The sequence below is a fragment of the Rhipicephalus sanguineus genome, chromosome 1, assembly GCF_013339695.2.
Source record: "Rhipicephalus sanguineus isolate Rsan-2018 chromosome 1, BIME_Rsan_1.4, whole genome shotgun sequence".
NCBI classification, from domain to species: Eukaryota; Metazoa; Arthropoda; class Arachnida; order Ixodida; family Ixodidae; genus Rhipicephalus; species Rhipicephalus sanguineus.
Window position 1 is genome coordinate 243,149,987 of NC_051176.1, and position 25,228 is coordinate 243,175,214.

General features: G+C 42.3%; 1 protein-coding gene across 1 annotated transcript in view; it reads right to left on the bottom strand.

The window, feature by feature from the left end:
• The window catches only part of LOC119375503 (Fanconi anemia group A protein), a 58,191-nt gene continuing 32,963 nt past the window's right edge, over positions 1–25,228 (bottom strand). The window contains exons 26-40 of the mRNA XM_037645690.2: positions 24,858–24,945; positions 24,644–24,751; positions 24,485–24,561; positions 23,827–23,953; positions 23,624–23,757; positions 18,144–18,249; positions 16,432–16,488; positions 14,706–14,893; positions 5,705–5,840; positions 5,564–5,617; positions 5,293–5,447; positions 2,944–3,079; positions 2,778–2,870; positions 2,044–2,143; positions 1–211 (exon numbers count right to left, since the gene is read on the bottom strand). Of these exons, the coding sequence (XP_037501618.1) occupies positions 2,090–2,143; positions 2,778–2,870; positions 2,944–3,079; positions 5,293–5,447; positions 5,564–5,617; positions 5,705–5,840; positions 14,706–14,893; positions 16,432–16,488; positions 18,144–18,249; positions 23,624–23,757; positions 23,827–23,953; positions 24,485–24,561; positions 24,644–24,751; positions 24,858–24,945 (1,513 nt within the window). The 3' untranslated portion in view covers positions 1–211; positions 2,044–2,089. The remainder of the gene's footprint in view (positions 212–2,043; positions 2,144–2,777; positions 2,871–2,943; positions 3,080–5,292; positions 5,448–5,563; positions 5,618–5,704; positions 5,841–14,705; positions 14,894–16,431; positions 16,489–18,143; positions 18,250–23,623; positions 23,758–23,826; positions 23,954–24,484; positions 24,562–24,643; positions 24,752–24,857; positions 24,946–25,228) is intronic.

Below are 25,228 nucleotides of genomic sequence, written 5' to 3' on the forward strand. Positions count from 1 at the left end.
AAAACATGTGATGAATGTTTATTGAGTATGTGAAGGACTAGCTGAATTTCTGTAGCTGAATTTACTGTAGCTGAATTACAAACCAGCGATCTCTTAATCACTGCGTGAAAACACGACTATTATAAGCAACACGCTTTTCTCCGTATGTCTAAGAGTGGGAATTGGTCAGTTGCGCTTGCCCTAGGTCCTGCATTCCTTCGATCTTGGTGGCCTGAAATTATAGGAATGTAGAGTCAGATTTTTCTTATATGCAGTTTCTCCAACTTATTTTCATCATGTGTGAATGTCCCTGCAAGTGCAAATGACCCCTGACAAGTCGCAACAACCAAAAGAAAAGGAATGAGAAAAGATCGCACTGATGGCGACTCATAAAGGGAGCATCAGGGGGATGGAAACCTTGACCAACACCCACCTACTCATTTACAGACAGACCTTTTTATCGAAGCATGATAACCAGAGCACATTACAGCGATGCCTAGAGAGCTCCTGCTGGTGTAGGGGAAGTTTAAATTTTTCTTTCATGCACATCGGAAATTAGTGTTTGCATCCTGGCAGGACGACATCGATGTGTATCTTGGCTTTTGTTAGTGGTACTTACCCTAGCCAGTGGAAAGCACCATCATGGAGAGACTTAACTTTCTCAGTGGCCTTGTTTGCCAGATGTAGCAGATAACAGCAAGCTAGGGCAGTGCATACACACAGCGCAACACAGTGCATGTGTAAACAAATGCATTTTTCAGAATAAACAGCCTACGCATACACATTTTCGGAATAAGAACCCTTATAATTTCAACACTGAGACTTGCGCAGTTAAGCTTGGTTCATAACACATACTCCGGTCTGATTAGTTTTGAGGAAAAGGGTTCATTATTATTGAAAAAATAAAATACAGACAAACTTCAATAGTAAAAAAAATTTTTGTGCTACATCATCACCTTTTGCACATCAACATGGTGTGAAAATTTTAAAACTATGTATATTTCTTTAAATTAGAGCTATTTTTGAATATGAAAAGTAGTCCAAACTTGCCAAGTTCAATTTTTTTGTTGCTTTTATAGTATACATCAATACAGCTTAACTGAATTTTTTATCTTTAGCTGTCCTCTTGATTTTGCAGAGTAGTATTTCTGCTGTGTAGTGTATAATAGATTACACTAGCTGTAGCCACCAATGATTCAACTCTCTGTATTTGACATATCTGCATTCTCTTCCTATGGATGTGAGCATAGCTTATTACAGCTCTCCCCATCCCCGACTTCTCTTTTTCATTTCAATCTAGCGATCCTATATGCAGAATTCAGGAGCAGTGCATTTACCAGCAACTGAAAGACTAGATTGGCAGCTTTCGTCATCAGTAGAGAGGAACAAAACCTAATTGTTGGTGAAATAAAGACATCAAGGAGGAAACTGAAAAGCCACCACAAAGTATCCATGAACACAGGCATACATACGTGAAAGGCAGCATTGTTACAGGGAAAAATAAACACAAAATGCGGTGAATACGATAATTCAACATTCAAACTGTTTGGCCAATTTTCTCTGGCACTGTCAAAACTAAATTAGCAAGATATTACTGTACAAGCATCACTACATTTGGCACTACATAAGATGAAATGCATAAGAATCTAGCCAACTTGATGTACTGTTGCAACGAGATGTAGATATCATGAATGAAGGGAGAAGAAAATTGTTCTTTCTTTATGGATTTTGTTTGTTTGCTCATAAACTTCAACCAGGAGTAAGAACAAGGTTATGTGCTTACCCTTGTGGTGTGAGTCTGATTATTTTTGCCAGCTTAACTCCACGCTGAAACTATGGTCACCAACTAATTAAGCCACAGTTACTTGAAAAAAGAAAGGAGCACCAACACATATTCTATGCCACTACAAAGGTGTACAGAAGATTTCCAGTAAAAAATTGGTACCATTCTCTGAAGCATACATAAAACGAGGGTCCTCTTCTTTGCCTAATAGCTATTCAAGAAGCTGAGATAGCTGTATGTTTATTTATTTTTATGTAATTTTAAGCAATTTTGAACAATACCTTCTTTGGATCCACATTATCACATCTGCATGGTGGGTAGGCACTGTTACAGATGCTCAATCGCCTGAAGAAACACTGTTGGACACATGGCCAGGGTGGTCTGCACATGCATACATGAATTATAACGTAGAGTTAGTGTTGGCAGTAGGAATGCGAGCTACTCATTAAGCATGAACATATTTTTTTTCAGCAGCCATTACCAAACTCCATCATTGAGACTTGCACACCTAAAGTAATACTTTCGTGAGTTACACTCATCCATTTATTGTTTGTTGAAGTGACATAAAGGCTAAAACAGACTCCGCATCGAGGGGCTCTTTGCGCTTTTCTATTCCACCCTCATCGGAATGTCTCCACGATGGCCAGGATTGAACCACTGATCATCTTATGCTCAGCAGAATGTCACAGGTACCGAGCTAACACAGCTAATATAAGTTACATGCATGCTAAATATCTAACGTCACCTAGTTAAGCTGAATGTAGCACTGCTAGCTTCGAAGTCAAGTCAGTGACATAACCACACTCATGAGCCAATAACAGTGTGTGCAGATGAATTCTCCTAATCAAACCAGCTTAACTTTTCAAGCAATACCAAAAATAGAAGAAAGTATTTCTATAAATTAGTGATTACTCATCCAGAGCATATTTTTAAAGGTCACTATTTTACTGCAGCACATTCCATTGATAATGCAATGCCAAGAAAATAAAAATGTGGTTAGATACGTAAAACTTACTTTGGGCAATGACTTGAGGACTGCTGGTGGTACATTTTTTATCAACGAGCACAGTTTGGCAGACGATGAAATTGGCGAGCACACGCCTTCGGCCTGAAACCACAAAGTTGAACACAAACGCTCAGTTATTGCAACAGTGGCCAGATTATATTTGCTGCAAAGTTACCTGTAATTCTGCAGAAGCACTGCCATCACTCAGTACGTCTCCATCTATTTTATCAATATGTATCATGAGCAAAATAGCGGTATTGATGCAACAGCTCTTTTTCACTTCCTGCTGCTCCACATGGTGAACTACAAAACTATGGAAGAAAATTGGGTGCAGTTAGTAATATAACATCTGAAAATGCTAAATAAAGGTGAAACAAATTTAAAAAAAGGAACATATTTGTGAAAAAGAAGTATGTGCTCTCAAATCTCAAAACTGAAAAAAATAGAAGCACTACCTAAGTAATCTATTTATTTACTTATTTTATTTCAGCATATCGCAGCCTTGAAGGGCTATCGCAGGAGTGGAGGTAGCAAATACAAAAATTGCAAAGCAGTACAAAATGTACTGAACATGAAGATCAATGGTTAGCAACGTACAAAACAAATTCAGCAAGTTGCAAAGATCTAACATGTCCGGGTAAAGCATTCCATATTTGAATAGTGTGGTCAAAAAAACTGTATTCATAAGCATTAGTTCGGTGCTGAAAAGGGGACATATTCAGCATATGATGGTGTCTGGTGGATGTTGGTTTAGTGGGTGTGATATAGTTACTTAGTAAAGGTGCTTCAATCATGGTACTGCATATAATACTGAGTTATATTAGAATAACCACACACATTATTTAGCCAGCTTTAAATGCGAGGCACTTAGTATTTGGCTAGTCCTCAAGGTCATTAATGACCTTGAGGACTAGCCCATGGTCATTAATGACCTCAAGGTCATTAATGACCATGGGCATTGTAATTCACCCATTCCTTGTGATTTTTATGGAAAAATAATTCTGGAAATGGAAAGTATGATATAAAATTTAGTTTTAAAAAATTGTAGTTGACATCACTATTTAATTATTAGTAATTATACATTTTATTATTACACATGCATATTTTGAGGAGTGCGGCCTGAACGATAAACTTAGGAGACGTATATGGCCATTCATGAAATAACTCCCTTTTGCAATTTTTGTGTTTAGGGTGACCACACGATGCACAGCTTGCGGGACTGTCTCACATTGAAGGCTATTGTTCTGCATCCCACAAGATATATAAAAATCTTCAAAAATGTCCGTCATTTCACACTTTATTCTTGTTATTTGGCAGTGCCTTAGTTCAGCTGCATCTGGCCACCCTGTTTGAGGCTGTGTTAGCTGCAAGCACTACAAGCATCCGAAAAAAATCAGCTAGCTCGCGGTTCATGGCAGTGGCAAATGCTTCTGGTGCCATGCCGCGCCAGTTATACAAATATGACTTCAAGAAAGTAAAACAAGTGGCATCGAGCACTTCCCAGGCCCTCAATCAGCAACATATGGAAACTAAGGCACAGCTGTTTTGTGAGTGGCTATTTTTACGTTACCAAATTTTTACGTTGTTTCGTGTCAGAGCATGTTACAGTGATGTATGACACGGTTTAGTTTATACATATATGTATTTGATCTTAAACTTGTATCAGTTACTCTGGTTTCCCGTTTCAGAGATGACAAAATATTGCAAGAAACCTTTTTTTGCCAAAACTTATAAAATAAGTTATGGTAGTAACAATACTTCTTTGCAGACTGGTTGGTTCATACTTGTAAACTCGACTTGCTGCGCAACCAGCAGGAAAGAAGGAGGGAGACGGGAAAGAGCGCTCTTTCCTGTCTCCCTCCTTCTTTCCTGTTGGTTGCGCAGCAAGTCGAGTTTATTGTTATGAATTCCTCATCATGCTGTGTCAATTCACCCCACAACCCCCAGGTAAGCCTGTCCCACATTTCGCTGATAGCAATGCAGTCACCCCATTTGTATTCCTTAACTAAGTAGTAACTCTTCTACAGATGTGACATCAAGAACATAAAATATTATACAAGCACGACACTATGCTCCCCTGCTCCCCCCTACCCACAGTGTAGAGCAACAGGTGTCCGGATGCACGTGTCACCCCTTTTCGCAAGGTTGATATTTCACAACCAATCAGTAATTCCCCTACAGTCCCGGTGTCGGGACATAAACGATTGCAAAGTGCGAACCTTCGCCCCCTCATAGCGTAAAGCAATAGGCATTCGGATGCATGGACTACTACCAAAGCTGTGAATGAATGCTTTGCACCAATCGTAGCATACATAATTCACCTGACTGAAGTTTGCCACCAGTCTTTTTTTTTTTTGCAGGCCAGGAAGAAACCACTAATGAGTATATTTCAGAGTTGTCTACTTGTGACTGGTTAAACATTTGAGCACAACAACCTAGTACACAAAATTTCTTTAAGTAAACGATCTGAAGGTGTTACAATTTTTTCTCAAGTAAAAGCCCTGTTATAATAATGTATTCTTACTTGAAGCAGAAAACCAGGAGCATAAAGAAGTCCAAGGCAGACACCAAGTTGTTCATCAAAGCACTGTCAAAACTAGAAGGCTCCAGGGAAGCACACAGGCCAGGGTTCTCTTGTAGGAATCTTGACATGCACATTTTCAAGCTTTCTTTAGACTTCTACAGAAAATAAAAGAAAAACAATCTATCGCAGGGCTCACTGAACTGCTAAGGCCTCCCAATTTCATTTCTCAACAAGCAGTATCCTGTATACACACAACAACAATCACACTTACACTGTCCTTCCTTTGACAAAATAAAAGGAGGAACTGTAATACCGTGGTCTGTACCTATAGAAAACAATTTAAAAGAGGAAATTGTAATGAAGAAACAGCAGCAAGAAAAAAAGACGAAATTACATATATAAATCGGATTACCGTAGGCTTCAGAGATTTATAATGCAATGGCATCACTTGGTCTGAGCTGATGGAACAGGCTAGCACAAATGCTGGGAGCCAGGTCTTGCTAATCTTTGAAAGCTTTCTTCCAGATTCCTCAGAACCAGCTAGAAACCTTAAGAAAAAACAAAAAAGAAAAACAATGGCTCATAACCTTATTGGTGGCATGACAGCCAAGATCAGGGTTCCTACAGGTTTAAAAGAGGAAAATTCAAGGACATTCAAGGAACTTCAAGGGCCTGTCAAGTTTTTCAAGGATGCAGAAGCGGCATCTGAATGAGCATTTTTTTTAGTAGAACAATGTTTCAACTTCCGACTAAATTTATTGCACTTTATTGCAACTGATTGCATACAGTTGAAACTTGATTTAACGAAGTCATCACCATGCTCAAATTACATTGTTAACCCTTTCCCTACTGAAGACGAGCTGAGCTCGTCCATCATGAAACAAGCATGTGGGGGCGCCGCAGTTAAGCTAACGATTCATTTTGGCGTGTTCTTTCTGGCTTCAACAGATAGCACAGTAAAAAATTTAAATACGCGCTCACAGCATGCATTTTGGCCTGGAAAAGACTTGATTCATGTAAATGGAATTAGAAAATGGCATCCTCTGTGTGCGAGCGTTGCGAGCGTGCCGGAACAGCTCTGTTCAGGAAAAAAAAATGCCCTTGTTTGCTGAAGTTTCGTGAAATGAAGAATTTCAGTTATCCCGTGTGTGTGGCAGCGACTACACATAGCAGCATAGTTTCTCTAAATGATCGGATTAAGATGACAACCGCGTCTCAACGTATAGTGGACGCCCTTAGATGTAAGCAAACCCACACCGGCACGTCCAAAGTTTATTTTCGCCGATTTACTGCCTTGCACTTTTTTTTTTAATTTCAAAGATACATTTTCTGCACCGAAGACTGGAGGGATTAGGCCACTTTTCGTGGTGCAGTGCAGTGAAGCCCATTCTCTGCACATTTTCAAAAAATAAGATACAATCAAATATGCAAATAAAAAAATTGGCATTTTTATCGTTTTCGGCCAAAAGACTCGTTAGAGAAAGGGTTAAATTGGGAAGTTTGTAAAATCGAGAAGGTATTTTCTTCAGTCCTTCGAAACCTAAAATTGTAACAGAGACCTAAAATCTACCACAGCACTGTATTTGGCGCTAACCCATGCGTGCTCATGTGAAAAGTCTGTTCAGGTGTCCCGAACATTGAGCCTCGTATATGTGGCCCGGGCGATGCAGGCCAGCTAGACAGTCGCGTGAAATATGACATGCTGCCGAAATGCAAAGACGACGAGAATGAATGCAGTGATTATGCGAGCAGGGCAAGCAAGAAAGTTGCGAGTAGACGATCAGTGTCATCTGTTGCATAAATCATGAAATAACAAAAGCACACAAAAGTGTTCCCGTGGGAGCATCGACAGGAAAAAACAAACCACTGCCACCCGTAGCACCATGTGGTACATAACAGCGCGACTGTCGAGTCCACTGTTCCATGCATCTGGGTGGCGTGTAGCCTTGTCAAAATAAAACGAGGCTCATGACCATGGGTGACAGACGCTTTAACGGAATAGTATTAGCACCCACGCTTGAAGAAAAAAGCCACCTGTGTAAAAAATATAAAGAAAGTAGCGCTAATTCATTTCAGAAAATACTTATTAACTCGGTTTTGGTTCTAAGTTAAGTTTCGTTACCTTGGGTTGACAACAACGTTGAACCTTATGAGTACCTGCCGGGCAATGCAAATTCCTTCCTTAGATTGGGAACTACTTCAAATCGGGTTTTGTTAGATCAGGTTTTAACTGTATTATTACGATGTAGAACAGTCTAGCCTTGATGCCATCTAAAGTAGTTCTTAACACACAACAAATGTTCAGGACAGGTGCTGAAACTTCTCTAGTATTAGCAAGGCTTGAAATCGTTGCAGTGTACTAACCACATGCACCGCTCGCTTAACACGGAAAAAAAAGCAGCATAAATGCAGGAGACAAGAGTGAAATCGTAAGGAGATAAGTAGGGAGAGAGAAAGAGAGACAAGGTGCACCAACTGGTGAGGAGTGAAATGAACGATAGGACAAGGCATGAACAAACAGAATACATGCAAACTCAAACCGTGTATTGTTGCTGAAATTGAAAGTTTTCCCCATTGACACTAGTCTACAACAGAAAGCAGGTCACACTGTGGACTTTAGACTGCACTAGTCCCGAAATTCAAGGGTTTTCAAGGACAGAATACAATTCCAGGACCTTCAAGGGCTTTGAAAATGTACTTTTCAAATTCAAGGGCTTGCAAGGTTTTCAAGGACCTGTACGAACCCTGCAAGATGAACATTACAAATGCAATTAAAAAGATACATATCTCTATCTACAAAAAGATATCTCTATGTATACAAAGAGATACATACAAATCACTTATCACAGCAGGCAGTGAAAGCCGAATAAATGCATCCAGTACAGACTGCCACAAGCATTTAAGATATAATATTCCTTCAGCTTGTTTCAGAACGGGAGCAGGCTAAAATTGTGCCAGTAGTGGAAAGTAGAATTGCTGTCCTCACAGATCGAATGCTGTCCCTTCTTTTTTTGGCCAGGAAATATGAAGGCTCTAGTGGTCCCAAGTAAACAATATGCCTCTTAACTAGAATTACAAATAAAAAGCTATATATAATATATGTGATCACAATAAAAAAAGGCACGTCAGTGCAGCTGTTCAAACCCGATGTGCAACTTCAATCACTCAGTACTGCACAGTGAAGATTCCTTTCATTGACCGATTTATTAATGGACTACCACGAAACCACAGCCTCGTGGGAGAATGGGAGACCATGGGCTTTATTTTCACCACTGATGAGTACCTGTTGGTTTGCTGTAATAGGCACAAGTGCCTCTCAGCATGGTGTTCAGGAATGTTCCCCAGGCTTTGTTCAGAAGCATTACACAAAGTACATGTACAGGGTTTGTCCGGAAAGTCAGTGATTATATTGCAAGTCGTCTATACCTCACAACATGCTTGGACCGGTTGATATTGGTGGAGGGGAAAGTTGGCTTACTTAATAAAATGCTTTGTTGGGCATGTTGGTTCATTCTGAAATAGATTTGAGCGCAAACAGATGAGACACAAGAAGAGAAGACGACTACACGAGCGCTCACTACCAACTCATTTATTTTTAAGTTGGCTTACGCACACGCAGTAGCACTGTCATCTGCTACCATCTGGAGAATAAGGAGAGACTTCTCCGCAGGCCCGTAGCCAGGAACTTTTTTGAAGGGGGGGGGGGGGCACTTGATGAAGTTCTCGACTATTTGAGAAAACACATTCACGATAAACGGCAGCGCACACCAGGTTAAGACACATAAACGAAACACGAAAAAGGACGACACTGAGCGCTAGTGTCGTCCTTTTTCGTGTTTCGTGTATGTGTCTTAACCCGGTGTGCGCTGCGTTTATCGTGAATATGACCAACCGACTAGCCCACAAGTACATTTTTAAGTGAGAAAACACACAATTTCATTCTATATTTTCGATAAAAATGGTAGTATGTAACTTATCCGACCTTCCAAATACTATTTATTGATAGTTTCAAATTTTTAGTTTTGAGATTAATCTTCAAAGCAGTATAATATTTTATACGGGCAATTCGTCTCAATAATTGCATGGAAAAAAAACTCAGAGCCAACATTTAAAAAACGGAGAATGAAAATGCTCCTTTTATTGTGACACACTCAAGAATAGCTTAAGCCGGCGTCCGGCGTGGAACGGTCAGCAGTGATCTCGACAGGTCCCACAAGTCTGCGGTGCGGTGCATCCGTTTGCTTTAAAGTTCTCCACACTGGCTCCTTAAGTAAAGAAGCCTAAAAGACAAGTCTTCGTGCCTTCTTCGTAAATGTTGCGATTATGTTTCTCACGTCAACGGACTCTCTGTAGAGTGACATCAGAGCCAACCAATTCAGTCGTTCCTCAACAGAGCTGTTGTGAAGGTAGGTTTTGAGGCGCTTCAGCGTCGAAAAGCTTCTCTCAGCTGCAGCTATGGTGACAGGAAGTGTGGCAAGTATTTTGGGCAGAGTGCTGATGTTAGGAAACAGGTTGGTGTTGCAGTGCTGAGGGCCTGAGTCGCATATGTCGGCATCTCTTCCGGAGATGTTGCTTGCCATTTTTGCTTCCATATCTCCCACTCTCCTTTGATCACTCTGAGATTTTTTGGTTTCATGTCCGCCATGTAGAACTCTACTGCCGACTGTAGCGATTCAAAGCTGCTGTGAGCAGCATAATTCGGGAGCACAAGTTGAAGACTGTACAACATCGCTCTGTGACCGGTGAAGCGCTCGGTCAATGCAGACCACAGATCGTCCAAATATGGGATGAAGCATGCACGCCTGTAATATTCTTCAGGGGAAGAGGAATCGCGGTTCTCTCTGTGCTTCTGAGAACCGACTTTTCTGGGAATCTCTGGCTGAATACCGAATCCTTTCGCCGCTCCTTCACATGATTAAAAAATCTCCTTGAACTGGTCATGAGCATCTTCTCTGATGTGGCTGAGCTGTTTCAGCACCAAGCCTATATGCTCGAGGGCGACGCTCATGTCCATGAAAATGCCTTGCAGGTGCTGAGACACACGAAGCATTAGACTGAGAAACTAGGGGTGTGCGAATATTCGAAATTTCGAATATTTTTCGAATAGTGTTTCCTATTCGATTCGATTCGGACTGGAATTTTACTATTCGAATTATTCGAACTTCCCAAAAACAAATACAGTCAACATCCGATTGAAAGTGACCCCTTCAAATTTTCAATATGCTTCATCTCATTACACACTCGTATCGCGGCAAAGCTGCCTTTCAAGTTCAGTTACGGTCGAACTTTGCCAAGACACAGTCAACATCTGATTGGAAGTGGTCCCTAGATTTTCAATATGCTTAACCTCATCACACCGCGGTATTGCGGCAAAGCTGCCTTTCAAGCTCCGTTACGGTCGGACTTTGCCAAGAGACAGTCAACGTCCGATTGGAAGTAGTCCAGGATTTTCAATATGCTTCACATCATCACACCACGGTATTGCGGCAAAGCTGCCTTTCAAACTCTGCCACGGTCGCAAATGTACTAACTCAAGAAAACGCTGGTTCCAACATGGAGATGAAAGATGTGGCAGAGGTGGGGGCTCAATTAATGCTGTTTTGGGCCTGAAATTTTGGCAGGAAGTCCGAAAAATCGGAAGCCAAAGCTTTTTAGCATCCAAAATTTCAGATGTTCTTATATATCGGCGTCTACGAGGCAGATTTAAAACTCTGGACTTGAAGAGAGCACACCCTTGTCCGCCACATCAGTTGGGTTTCCACAGAAGTTGAAAGAGGAGGAGAGGCTGAGGAAATGGCATCTTTGCCTATCACGTGTAAAGTGTTGTCGGCAACACTTTGGTTGCACCAAATCATGTACATAAATAGAATTCGGCCTCTAAATTGCCTCATTCTCGATAAGACAACTATGAAACACCACCCCGCCAGTGCTTCATCAACCTAGCAAAAAGAAACACTTTCATGTTGCTATCTCATAAGAATGCGCTTAGGAATCCTCTCTAACTATTTTTTTTTGCAATTCGCTTCAAAGTATTCGAAAAATATTCTAGAAATATTCGAAAAATATTCAATTCAATTCGCACTCACATTTCAATATTCGAATTCGCTTTGCACCCAAAATTTTGCTATTTGCACAGCTCTATGAGAAACCTTTCGCTCACCGCGAGACAGACAAGAAAGATGAAGCTGCACAGACGACTGTGAAGTGCAGAAGCAGTCTCATTTCTCCCAGTTCCGCTCTCCATGAGTACTTCCAGCGACTCGACGATGTCAGGCAACACTTCACTGAAGAGAGTTATGGCTTCAGGCGCTCAACCCACCTGGTCTCGCAGTATTTATGAAGGCGTGAAAACGTGCGCGACGAAGACTCGAGGTGCTTCTTGAGAACATCGGTTCTTCTTGAAAAGCTTCTGAAATAAGAGCAAATTTTGCTAATCATTGCGAAAACGTTTCGGATATCGCTTACCTTAGATGCATCGTTCAAGCAAAGGTTTGGCGAATGCAAAGAGCAGTGTGTATACACTGCCAAAGGATACGCTTCGCGAATGAGAGCCTGAACTCCATGAAATGAACCACTCATGACAGCGGCTCCATCGTAGCCTTGACCTCTCATACAATTAAGGTCTAAACCGAGGCGAACAAGCTCGCTTTTTAACGTTTCCACCAGACCTGATCCGCTGAGATCTGAAACTAGCACAATAGTGAGAAAATATTCTTTTATGTTCATCGTTTCATGCTCCACATACCGTACACAGAGGGAGAACTGCTCAGTTTGTGTGCCGTCAGTTGTGCCATCGGTGGGAACGGAGAAAAATCCAGACTTGTTCACAGCTTTAACAATTCCGTCTTGTATTTGCTTGACGATTATCGCAATCAACTCATTTTGGATTGTTGGGCTTGTGTAAAGGTCATTTCCACCAGACATTTTTATGTGCTCAGCAAGAATCTGATTGCCCCCCCTCGCCCTGTAGCGCAGCAGTGCTCTAAAGTTTCCGTCATTTTTTGGCGGTTCTTTCAGCGTAAGTCTGCCGGAATCTCTGTCTCCCCTCAGTGCAATTTCTTGACGGCCACAAAGCAGTACTATTACGACGACTGTCTGCAACATTAACTTGTTTTTTTCCGATTCGATCTTTGCTTGCTTGTTCAGCTGAAGACAAATGTTGTCGGTTTTTCCATGAGTCACTTCCAAAAATGACTGTGCCACGATCGTTGCGTCTTTGTGGTACTCTGTTCTCGTGTGGTTTTCGAATACTTCAAGTGCATTTTTCTACTTCGTAAAGGGTGAAGTGACGAGACTCCGCGCAGTTTCATGAGAACCTTTTCCTGTTCCAGAATTCGTAGAAAATAGGACGCAGACCTTGCAAAAGGCGCCTTTTGTACGTCTGAGTAGGCAAGCCAGTGGAAACGTTGCAGCCATTTCAGCTGGAATTTTCGCCCTTTCCCGTCCTTTGATACAGAAACCTCAAAGTCATGCCTAGAACAAGGTGTTCACGTGCTCGTGCAGACACATTCTTTCGTGTTTTCGGGAAGGGTCGGGCAGCCTACATACATTCCAATATCATTTTGATTAGGTGGTTCATTCAGCTTCGCTGTCAGGCTTTCTGAAGACGACGATTCAACGACTTTCTCGTTGTGGACGACCGCAGCTCTTGGACTGCTACCGGTTTCATCCTCTTCGCACGACTGCCCAGGTACTGCATGCTAAAAAAATATTGCCGTTCGTAAAGAACAACGTCGCAGCTCAAACCCTCCTCAAATCATACGTCTAAAACCTAAACACTTTGTTAATTCTTGAAGCAAAATGATATAGGTAATGTATACAGTTGTATACATGTATGTTGTTGCCACGCATTCAATTATACTCTCGCGCTTATCAAAAATTGCACAAATCTGCAAAGCTTACCTTCGGAAGCTTGTTGAAGTAGCTCATTAGGGTTGAACCTTGCCGCTTCTTTTTCGTGCTCATAGTGACAAAACGCACAGCCCTTGACACATCACAGTGCGAACATGCGTAACATTCCCACCAAAACAAGGGCTGAACTGCAGTGCGTCTTCTCTGCTTCCACTGCGATAGGCTTCGCCAATGAATTTGAACCAGTGGCGCCCCCTGTCACGCCGCGTCATACCTTTTGCTTTGTCCGTGTGTGGCCTCCATGATTAGCTCCGACCACGCGCCTTTGAGCAACGGTGCTCAAAGGCGCGTGGTCATCGCGGAGGCCGCAGTCCGTGCAACGTCGGCCCGACGGCCCGCACGTAAGGAACCCAACCTTGACCGTAAAGTTCAAATTCGTGCAGCGCCGTCCGCCCCCTCAGCGGAGAGAGGTTGCACGAAGGTCGCTTGGTCACTCGTGTTTGCATGTGCTTTGCATTTCACGCACGGAAAGTGTGTTTCTTTTATGTGTTTGTAACTGCGGCAAAAACACCCAATTTTCTTTGAAAGTTTCTTTGTGCAGCATAGTTGCGGGAGCCCTGCTTGAGAAGAGCCTTCCCCCATCAAAATTTCGGGAGGGGGGGGGGGGGGGAAGGACCTTGCCCCCCCCCCGGCTAAGGGCCTGCTTCTCCGTGAAACTCGTTTTCATTTCCCGTGCAAACCGCAATGTAGCGCTCGTTGGATTGCCATCAAGTTTTGTGTGAAACTCGAGAAGTCCGGAATGGAAACTTTTCCTATGTCAAAGACCTTTGGTGATAATTAGTAGTCATAACGTCAAGTGCACCGGTGGAATAAGGCCTTTTTTAGAAGGTCGTAAAGAGGTCAGCGATGAAGGCCGCCCTGGACAGCCGTCAACGACCATCACCAATGACAATACGCCAGTCCACACCGCCTTCATCGTGACCCGCTTCCTTGTCGATACAAAGGTGCCAAGGGTTGCCCAGCTGCCGTACAGTCCTGACATTACTCCTTCAGACTTCCTTTTGTTTCTGAGCTTGAAAACTCCTATGCAAGGACATCATTTCAGGAGAGTTGACAAAATCAAAGATGCTTGCATGAAGGCTTTAAAGGTCATTCCAGAGGAGGCCTACCGTGACGCCTTCAATGCCTAGAAATCTCACTGGAAGCAATGTATCGTCGCTGGAGGAGCCTATTTTGAAACCTTTGATTTTGTTGTACTGATCTGATCAATACATATTTTTTAATCAACTCAATGACATTGGTTTTCGGACAGACCCTGTATATCATTAAAATGCCATCGTGGCTGCTTACAGATACTGTCCCTTCTTGTTGCCTTCACAAAGACTGATGACTACAGCATCATGCCGCGAAAAAGCAGCAGAGCTACTTTTTCTCATCAGCAGATCTCTCAGCTATGAACTTGTTCTACAAGTTTAATGATGATGCCACAATAAAGATGTAGTATAGAGCCAAAGAAGGTATAATACCCTCTCTAAGATTAGTAAAATTTAGCACAAACTCACTCTGTAACTAGAGCGAACAGCTTCTCAACACCAGTTAGCAGGTTGCCGAGTTCCTCGCACTTCACTGGTTCAAGGGCAAGTACTGGGAAAATAGTCTTCCAGTGACAAATAAGACAAGCCACAAGAACAGGACACTGTTCCAAAATGGTGGATGCATGAGCTTTAGGCAGGTTGCTTTGAAGTAAACCCTGAAAAAAAAGGGGGGGGGGTGTATTGCACTGCAGACTTGCCCTTAAGGCGTGATGCACCTGACATTAGAAATATAAAATTGCATTCCCCCTCATGAGTGTCAGTAATGAGAGTACAATTTGTGCCACTAATAAAAAACAGATCAAACTGTAACCTGACTTGATCTAACATTAGGGGTCGATTGGATGTTACAACACTGAGAAAGTTTACAGGTTATTCTCAAACAAAAAACTCTGTACTTTCTGAAACTTTTATCATAACTACAATGCAATGAATTTCAGTTCTCATTAAAGCTGGTTTAAATTCCCACATATGTATCTTGGCAATGACTGAATTGTAAAGTTTTATAAGTAAGGAATCATTACATAAAGTGTAAAAACAGACTTATTTCATGCTGGATTGCAGCCACATTATTACACTGCAAATTCAAACTTAAGGCAAAACCGCCCTGTATGTCGGCTGATATGAATAAAAATAATCCTCCAACACCTCCAACAGAGTAAAGCTTGGCTGCTTTGAGTCTGCCAGTGCATCAGTTGTCAGAATGAGCAATAAAAGTTTGAAATAAGACAATGATAACAAATTACTAATATAGAGCACTGCTATTTAACAATAAACACCTTTGCTTTCATGCTCTAAAACTAAAATCTGATGCATTCTTGTCCTGTTTTAAGTTGTCCACAGCCATAGGTCGGCAAACTCACTCATGAGTCGACTCACTCAGGCTCACTCACACTCAATCGAGCCATGAGTCTGAGTCTGAGTGAGCCCGGTGGAGAAAAATTTTGGTGAGTCTGAGTCCGAGTGAGTCTGGTTGAGGAAAATTTTGGTGAGTCTGAGTCCAAGTGAACCCTAAGTGCAAAATATATTATTTATTGAGTGAGTATGAGTGAGCTCCATATTTTTTTGCCGACGTATGGTCCTGTCTATTCAACTTCAGCATTACTATCAGCCTCATGTCAGCTCACATTTTACTCATGTCTACTCACACATACTTCAATGCACTAACGTTCATACGCCAGCTCAATATTTATTGATCAGAGGCGTGAGTTTTGATCCCCCCCTCCCCTCCAAACTTTTTCACAAGAATTTCTTGATGACGATATCTCATGCGAGTCATCCCTTTCAATAAAAATGTCATTACTGGATTGCAAACACTGATAACTTGTGTTCGAAGGTACGAGATCAAAAGGCGCCAAGCAGAGCACCGATTATGCAAGATAATGGCACTAAAGTGCATTGACACCATGGACAAAAAAGCTAATCGCTCACGGACTCATGAGTCGTCTTACTCAGACTCAGATCGAGCCGCGAGTCCGAGTGAGTAATATTTTGGTGAGATTCAGTCCGAGCAAGTACTGTTGTGAAAAATTTTAGTGAGTCTGAGTCCTAGTGAGTCGGGTTGAGGAAAGCTTTTGTGATTCTGAGTCCGAGTGAGCCCGAAGGGCAAACTATATTTCATGAGTGAGCCTGAGTGAGCTCCACGTTTTTTGCCGACCTATGTCCATAGCAAAGCCTATATATTACAAGCCATTACCTTGAATAAGTGCAGAGTCAAGAGAGGCATATCCTGCTGATTGCAAAGAATCTGTCGCTGACAAAACAAAAAGAAAAAAAAGGCAAGAAGGTAACTTGACACACTTATAAAAGCAAGAAAGTTTTACACACAGACACACAGAGATGTGTAGAAAGGATACGCCTTGCACTCTTACTCCCCATGCTGTGTCTTCATGAGGTATCTGAAGACATAGCTTTGGGCTGCCATAGACACCAACTTTCTCGTTTCAAGTATCCAGGGGTTTGGTTTCTTCATCAAGAGACATATTAGGGACGTCTTTCTGTCACACAACGATAAATCGTCATCTGGCTTGCTTGCATTTCCTTTCTCAAAAACTGTGCACTCGCTACTTTCCTAGTGAGAATGCTACATCATGCTGATAGCACCCAATGATGTTCGTGACTTGGAAGTACCGTGTGGGCAATAATGATGCAAGAAAAGGCATGCAAAATAAATGAAGATTATTGTTGTGTGACAGAAAGATACTCCAAATTACATCCTTTCCCCACTCTGGCACAACAGATGATGCCGCAAGCAGACCTAATTAACACGTTTTACACACCTGCCAGGATGACTTGGAGATCACAATTTTTCTCAAGTGCGTAAAACCCATTTGTTTTCAAGCTGAAGAGTTTGTGGCCAGTTTTTATTTGTGTTAAAAAGAAATAAGTGACTTTATAGGTAAGTTTCTTGAGGAGGTGGAGTCCATTGTGAGTAAGAACCCTGAAAAGCTGCTATAATAGCCACTCCAGAGCTACTGTAGGTAGCAGGATCAACATTCAGACTTTGTGTGCTACAGGATATAAGAAGCCGCTCCTCTTACAGGTACTGTGCAACCCAACAGTGGCTACCTGTGCACAGTTTCCTTTGCCATGTCACCCCCAATGTAGCATCCTAGTCCTCAATATTTAAACCTATGCACAGCACTCCCTTGCCAGCAAACGATGCTCAAAAAAGTTAAAAGCAGATCCCTTGCAGCAGTTATTAAAACAGAACAGCCACAGGTAGCAATCACACTACTAATGCTACAATCAATTGGGTGATGACAAGGGCTAGGTGCAGATTACAAATTTTCACTTGATTATTCAGAACATTTTAGTCATGCCATTTCATTTTGGTCTTTGGATCTCTTGCTACATATTAAAAATGTGAGGCAGGGACATTGGTGACAATGCTTGCTTTTTTTATTCTGCTTATGTGACATAACTGATAAATTGAAGCAAAAAAAGTAGGGGGGGGGGGAGGGAGGGTTAATCAATCAATGACCAAGTTCAGTGAGATCCTAGGCATTGCTGGTATGCTGATAATGACCATCTACCTCTGTTTTATGATGTGCGCTATTTGATGTGTGAGATCTGACTTGTTATTTGAAAGGCCGTACACACACACTGTTACAAAACTTCTCATATTTCACTTTTCTCTGTGGGACGTCCAAGGGCTTGGTTTTTTACAGCAATCCATTTTGAACTTTAAGAGATACTCTAAGAGATTCTTTGTGCAAAATACTTCGAGGTCAGATGTCTGAGATAAAAAGCGTCAAGATGATCAAGGCAACAATATGGCTCAAATACAATATAAATTCAGTTCCAGCAAAGCCCTACAATATTAGCAAGACAAAGTATAGCTAATTATTAGGAACAAAGCGGGCAGCACAGACACCTTTTTATACAAAGCAATCAATTTCAGCTTACCAGGTTACTGTTTATCACTGTAATAAACAGCTTAACAGATTCACTTGATGGGCAATCATCTGTTCTGTTCACAAGAAGGCAGTACGGAGGAAGATGACAATAAATCCTGCACATAGTTTAGAAAAGAAACTCTGAGCTGTGTTATAGCATATCCTAGTTACAAGAAAGCAAATAACACAGCTTTGATTGGTTGGTCACCTACATTTACAGAAATAAAGTGTGACGAAGGATAGCAACAAGAGAAACACATTCGCATTTACAATCCCAAGGCAAAATGAAACAGCGGATCCCCCTTACCAGCATCAACATGTTCTCATTCATGTGATTTTCAGGCTAATAAGTATAAGCCTGATAGTTTGAAACGTCTCAACTCAAACTGATGGATAACTTAAATGCACGGTTGTATGTATTCGAACACAGAAAAACGCTCATGAATTTGAACTCTAATAACAACCCATTTCAAGTGCCCCATAATCTATCCTTCCCTCCACCCCCTTTGCTACAACACGCTCGCCTACGTCTGGGCTGACAAGAGGAAGAAATGCATGCTCTCGTGCAGACTATCCCCCCCTCACATTCCCATCGGATCTGTTGCAAGTGTGCCCACCTCTACCTTCACTATGGCCTCACACACCACTGATCAACACACCTACAGATTGCCCACACGTGAACCACCTTTCCCCCTTGCTGGGACCTGTGAGGACAGTGCCAATCCAGAAATGAGTAAGGCCCAAAGTGCAGTCTTCAGGGACCCTCTTTAGTTAGAGTTATTGAAACAGAGTTACAGTTAGCTCCCCAGGAATTTGAATTAATGAGGTTACACTGCATATTCAAGGAAGAGAACACTGAGTACATTGCTGTATGGACCAGACAATAACAAATCATATGTCGTCCCAGATGGTTGTTTTTTTGTTTCTTTTGCACAATTTTCTCAAAGTATCGCTCAAATCATATTCTAATACCTGCATCATTGATATTGCATTCTGATACCAGTTTAATTCTGTAAGATAACGATACCACTTCTTAAGCTGAGAATGTTTAAGAGGTGGTATCCTCTTAAGCTGAGCACACACTTCGAGAGCAGCAACAAAACTTTAGTAAGGCTCCTGGGCCATAAGGCAACGCTAGCACACGAGTCCTGAACAGAGTTACCATATTAACACATTTAGAATGAAATCTTTACTAGTTCATTTCATCAGATTTTTCCAAATAGTAGCTTCTGGCGGATTTTCCTTATGATTTTAGTGGAATCTTGTGCTTTAGCAAAATGGCAACACTTGTTTAGTGTCTGCCTCGGATAATATAGCCATCACAGGAGGATTTTATCATTATCCGAATTTTTGTGTAGTAGAACACAAATAATCTTTTTAAATTTGTTGAATAAGCACCCAGCCTTTGACATAAACAATTGAAATTCGCCATAATAATTTAAACCCACGAGCTTGTTTACTGTATGTGACCTTTTTTAATATTTTTATAGTGAATTAGGTATTAGCAGGCTCACAAAATCTTCTAGTGGATTCTAGCAGATTTAGCATGCTGTTCTAGAAGGTGGAAGTTGATTCTTATGTTTGATTGAAGTATACAAATAATAACGTAAAGGAAAATTAAAGCAGACAAAAAGACAACTTGCTGCAAATGTGGACTTAAACCACACCACCCATTATACATGCAGTGCTTTACCAATTAAGTTATCGTGGCGGGGCCATATTCCTGCCCACTTCTCTGTGTATTTATGTAAAAGGGTAGCCCTGGGAGTGTTATCGAGTGTAGCTCACAGCAAAACAGGCGGATGTGGAACATCCTTCCGTGCACGGTTAACTGATATATATGTATTGAGTAGTATTTATGGTCACTTTCCTTCACTCTTAACCTACAATTACCTATTCACCAGAAAATACATATATTGCCTGCTGTTGAAACAAGGTTTCCACTGTTTGTCTAGTGCCCTTTCTATTATGCTGCTGACATGCAATAAGAACTTGCAGTAGTACCTATATGTGAAGGGCTGATTGTCAGTAGTGCCATTCAATCCAACAGCCCCCGACTATCCTGACAGCATTCATCCCTACCACTTCCTGTTTGTATGCACCTCCTTCTCAATGCATCATTCTGCTAATAAACAATTCAATGCATAGGGTTCTAGGGCACATGTTTCATGTTTGCAGTGATGCTACCGAGGACTTCTGATTTGGAGCAATTTTTGGAGCAGCGAAATTTCCATTTTGGAGCACTTTGGAGCAGCAAAAGTTTCATCTTGGAGCACTTTGGAGCAGATAATTTTGCATCTAGGAGCACTTTGGAGCAGCGAATTTTATATCCTGGAGTGCAATACAGAAGCATATTGCATTAACATTCAAGCACCTGAGTATTATTATAGGGCTCTTATGAAGGCTAGAAATATTTCGATTCATTGCAAATCTCATGGAAAAAATCATCTCAGAAGCATAGGCGTGCGCACAGGGGGAGCAGGGGGGGCGCCCCCCCCCCCACCTAATCACCTAAGAGGGGGGGGGGGCGCAAAATCTGCCCCGTACATTGACCCTTGCGATAGCAATTATATGGACACTCTCGACGGATTTTTGCCGTCGCCGTTGCCGTAATTTTCCGTATAAAGTCCAAATTAATAACATCACCACGCGCATTCTAGCGGCGGGTAAAAGCTGGCGAGCGCTGGCGACGAACGCGGCTGAAGCGGAGATTAAACTAGCCGGCCGTCTGTCTCCGCTGCACGGACAGCGCATGAGATAACATCTGCCGATTGCTCATCAAACAGAGAGGAAACGCCCCGCCCGTCTTTCGTAAGGGGCATGAAGGGACGCCAGGGGAGCGGAAGGGGGGGGGGGGGGGCGGATCGTTCGAAGGGCGCAGTCGCTTGCGCGCGCGCTATCTCGAGGCATCAGGAGACGGCTCGTAAGCTTGCTGTGCTCTCAACGCTTACTTCGCGTTTAGAAAACTCAGAGCAAGAAAACGCTTCAGTTCCAGGAGGGGCCATATTCCCTTAAACCAGCGTTTTGTTGAGTTACGCGAGATCGGATCCAAAGGAGTTAGCTGCTAATCTTACTTCGTTTCACTATACAATTTTTTTGGTATCGCATTCATTTCTTCGCTCTTAAGCGAAACTTAGTTTTTTTAACCGTTGGCTATTGACCCCCGAAAGCGAGGGGCGGACGTGTAACATGGCGTAGCCGCTTCACTGTGGGCCGACAGCGACGGGCCCGCTACTGACAGCTGCGCATTTGCGGCTGCTCCGACCAGGAGATATGATTTTACTAATGAGATGACATTTTTAAAAAAGCAAGCAAAGAATTCGAATTGGAACCCTAGCACGTGAGCTCGAAAGGGCAGGGCCTTTTAGGGGGTATTTACCGCAGAGTGATTAGAAACTCGGACGTGCTGGCGGAAGGAATTACGAAAACGCTGTTCTGGATGAAGATCCATGGATAAAGTATATCTGAGGAAAAGTGTCAACGCGTTTCCACCGTTCGCGTGCTCTTCCATAAACGCGAAGCAAGGAAAATTCGATATTGTCCCATATATCAACTGCGAGCGATCCCAGATTTAATTCCGCGATGTCCGGAAACAGATGTGACAGACATTTTAGCGGCACTCATGTAGTTATTACTGAACACTGCTTTCCTTACGTGCCGTGCGACGCTTGAAACGAGCTATCAGCAGCGTTTCTGGAACAGACGACGTCCGCCGATGAATCGCCGTCGCACTTTCTCGCTACCGATAGGCCCAGACGTCACGAGCCTCTGCGGAGAGCGCGTTTTGCTGTCGAGCCGACTTGCAGAACAGAAGCTGCGTCGGCACCGTGCATGGCATCGTGGCTTACTCGGAACGCACGCGCGAGCGCTATTTATTCAGCGGAATAATTCTTGGTCCATGATTGCGACTTTATTGGCAGCCCCCAGATCGAGCTGCACATGTTCTGACGCGCCGGCGGTGCAATTGCCGGTGATAGACGCCCCCAAACCCGAGACTTTGGCGCAGTTTGGCGCAAATTTCGTCGATATTATCAGGATGGCGCAGTAAATACAATTTGGCGCACTTTGGCGCAGTTGGCGCAGGAGTGGAATCACTGTGTTTGTTTAGCTATGCTAGATTAACCATTTCTGACCAATTGAGTCCGTTGTTTCAGGGCACAGAGCAGTTTTCCCAAGAACTTGCACTCATATGCCAGAACTGCCACATGAGTACGCAAGTTGTAACTCCTTTGAGAATTTACCATTTCATTCATACCAATGCTCTGCACTTTGTTTGATAAGCCTGTCACAGTATCCTCTGTGCTACAGAATGGGAGCTTCGGCATGCATTCTTCTGCAATTAACTTGCCATGTGACGGCCATACTTGACAGCCACATAAAAAGGACAACTGCAATGACTTTTTGTACAATTTAAATAACATTCTGTTCAATATGACCATAGGCGTGCGCACAGGGGGGGCAGGGGGTGCGGCCGCCCCCCCTAATCACCTAAGAGGGGGGCGCAAAATCTGTCCCGTACATTGACCATTCTAGTCACTTAAGAGGGGGGGGGGGGCAAAATCTGCCCCATACATCGACTTAGTAGGGTGGGGGGGCGCTGCGATGAACCTTCGCCCCCCCTGATGGGGAACCCTGTGCACGCCTATGAATATGACAGGTAATGCATCTCACTTAACTTGAACACACCAGCTCATTGCTTACACAGCTACTTGTGTAGTGGCGCGCTGTACAAGTCCAAGTCATCACCATGGGCTGGCATATGGCATCTATCAATGGTAAATGTAATTGCTCACTTCAGCAGCACCCACATTTTAGCCAATATGGTCACATCCGTTGTTAACAGGCACTACGTGCCATCCTTTGTTACCTGTTTAGACCCAGAAGCCAATGCTCCGCGATGTTGGCTACTACATGATCTATGCATTTGCACATTTCGGTTAGGTCTGATGGTAGTCGACCCCCACCTCCATTCTTGGAAGGTTCTCATTTCATGTCTCAGGTTGAGGATGCAGAAATGCATATACATACTACATATATCCTTTGAAAACCATCATGATTTTCTGCCAAAAGTTCATCCACCCCCATGGCAGAAATCTTGGATGCGATAATGTGATGTAGTATTATAACAAAAGCTGAATATTGGGTGCCCCGACCCAATGTACCGAGTCTCCATCTCCACTATTGCCATCTTTTGAGAAATCTGCAGGTAGAACAGCTCAAGCTCAAGCGCTGTTTTTTTTTTTTTTTAAAGCCCTATGTGCATTGTAAACCATGTTAGACAATCCCTCCAACTGAAGCTTTACCTATCATGATCCCCTTAAAGTGGCAAAGGATGACATACAGGACCAAAATTGAAAGGGTAGGTAACAACCTGTATAATGGATAAACCTGCTGGTATTCACAAATGCCAATATCTATCTTCATAATGTCAGAATGCCATCAGTAAAACTGATCAATCACCAATGACGTGATAAGAGTTAAGTGACTCACCTAAAAAAATTTATCGCCCTCTCTACCACATCCACAGGACAGCCACCAATATCAGTTTCTAGTTGTATCAATGCTTCAGTTGCAAATGGCACTGCTTTGCCCGAAAAACTGCTGGATGGATTCAATAGCAGACTCTGCGTGGAAAAACAGCAAACTTTTTTTTTTCTGTCCATTGAAGGTATTTTCTGAAGTCTCACACACACCTGCAATAGGATATGAAGGTGGGCATAATTTGGCAGTCTCGGTCCGTGACAAACCAGAACTCGCAGTAAGGCTGCACACAGTTCCCTTGCACTATCAGCATTAGCAAGAAATTGAAGTAAATCTGGTCTGAAAACAGAAAAATAATAATAGTAGTACTGTCTTTCGAAGAAACAATGCAGATAAAATTATGATTACAAAAATGATAAGATAAAGTAACATTATAAGCACAGACTTCATAGAAAAACAAATTGTGAATGGGAATGTAAAATTTATGGTATAGTATTCATCAATGCTAACCCACAGTCAGTCTTACAAGATGACTTATGGCAACCCTTTCCATTTTTACTATCTGCAACACTGACTACTAGCCAGTCATACTTACAATGTCATGTCAGCACAGGTATACTCTAGTCAACGATGAAATGCAAAAGGCACTTTGCCTTTCAGCAGCAAAAAATCTTTATGCATGCTTATTAGAGTTCTTTCATTTAATATTTAATGCCAGGGTGTACTAAGGCTGCGTTTAGCAGATTGAAACAGAATTGGCATGCATAGGTAATTCACATGTCCTGTACCCTTGTTTTTTTGTCCACGTCACTCAGTGCGAAACATTACCGACATATGTGTGCTTTACGAGCACTGTCATAAGCAACTTACCTCATAATTGATGTAATAGCAGCGCTGACACCATCACTGATCTTAGATTCAAAGTTCACCCATTCCTGAACAGATAGCTGAAAAGTAAAAGAATGCAGCTGCTTATAAGAACCAAACATACAGGAAATGTAGGCATTCCTTGACTGAGCTGACCAGTACCTTGGCAGGCCGAAGCCAGTCTTTTATAGTTGACTCATTGCACTGCTTCCAAACGTCAGAGTCAACCTCGTCAAGTGTACACTCATCCCGCTGTACAACAAACTCGAACTGAAATCACAGCAAAGTCAAGAAAAAAGATATGGTTTGGTGCAAAGAGCAGCTTTTTACAATTAAACAACTGCACAGCATCAACAAGGTCAACTCAATGTATTACCTTTTTTAGTAACACCTCAGGCACACACAATGGAACTGTATTACATGGTGCTTGCTTGGCTGCAGCTGCAAGATAGACCGCTGACAACCTGCAATAATATTAATTCCTGGAAATGAACTTGAACCTCTGGGAATGCATTTTACCCAGGCCAGCAGGTTCACAAAAATGAGAAAAGCATGTTTAATCATTACAACATAAAGCAATTGTACTGCAGCCATAGCTCACCAAAATAAATATTGTTAAATGTCCTGATTCGCATGGACTCACCAAAACTAGACTCTAATCAGAACCACCTTCATTCACTTGGATGCACAAATTCAAACTCAAAACAATCAAGCCCACTCATTTTATCAGACCCACTTAACTGAAAC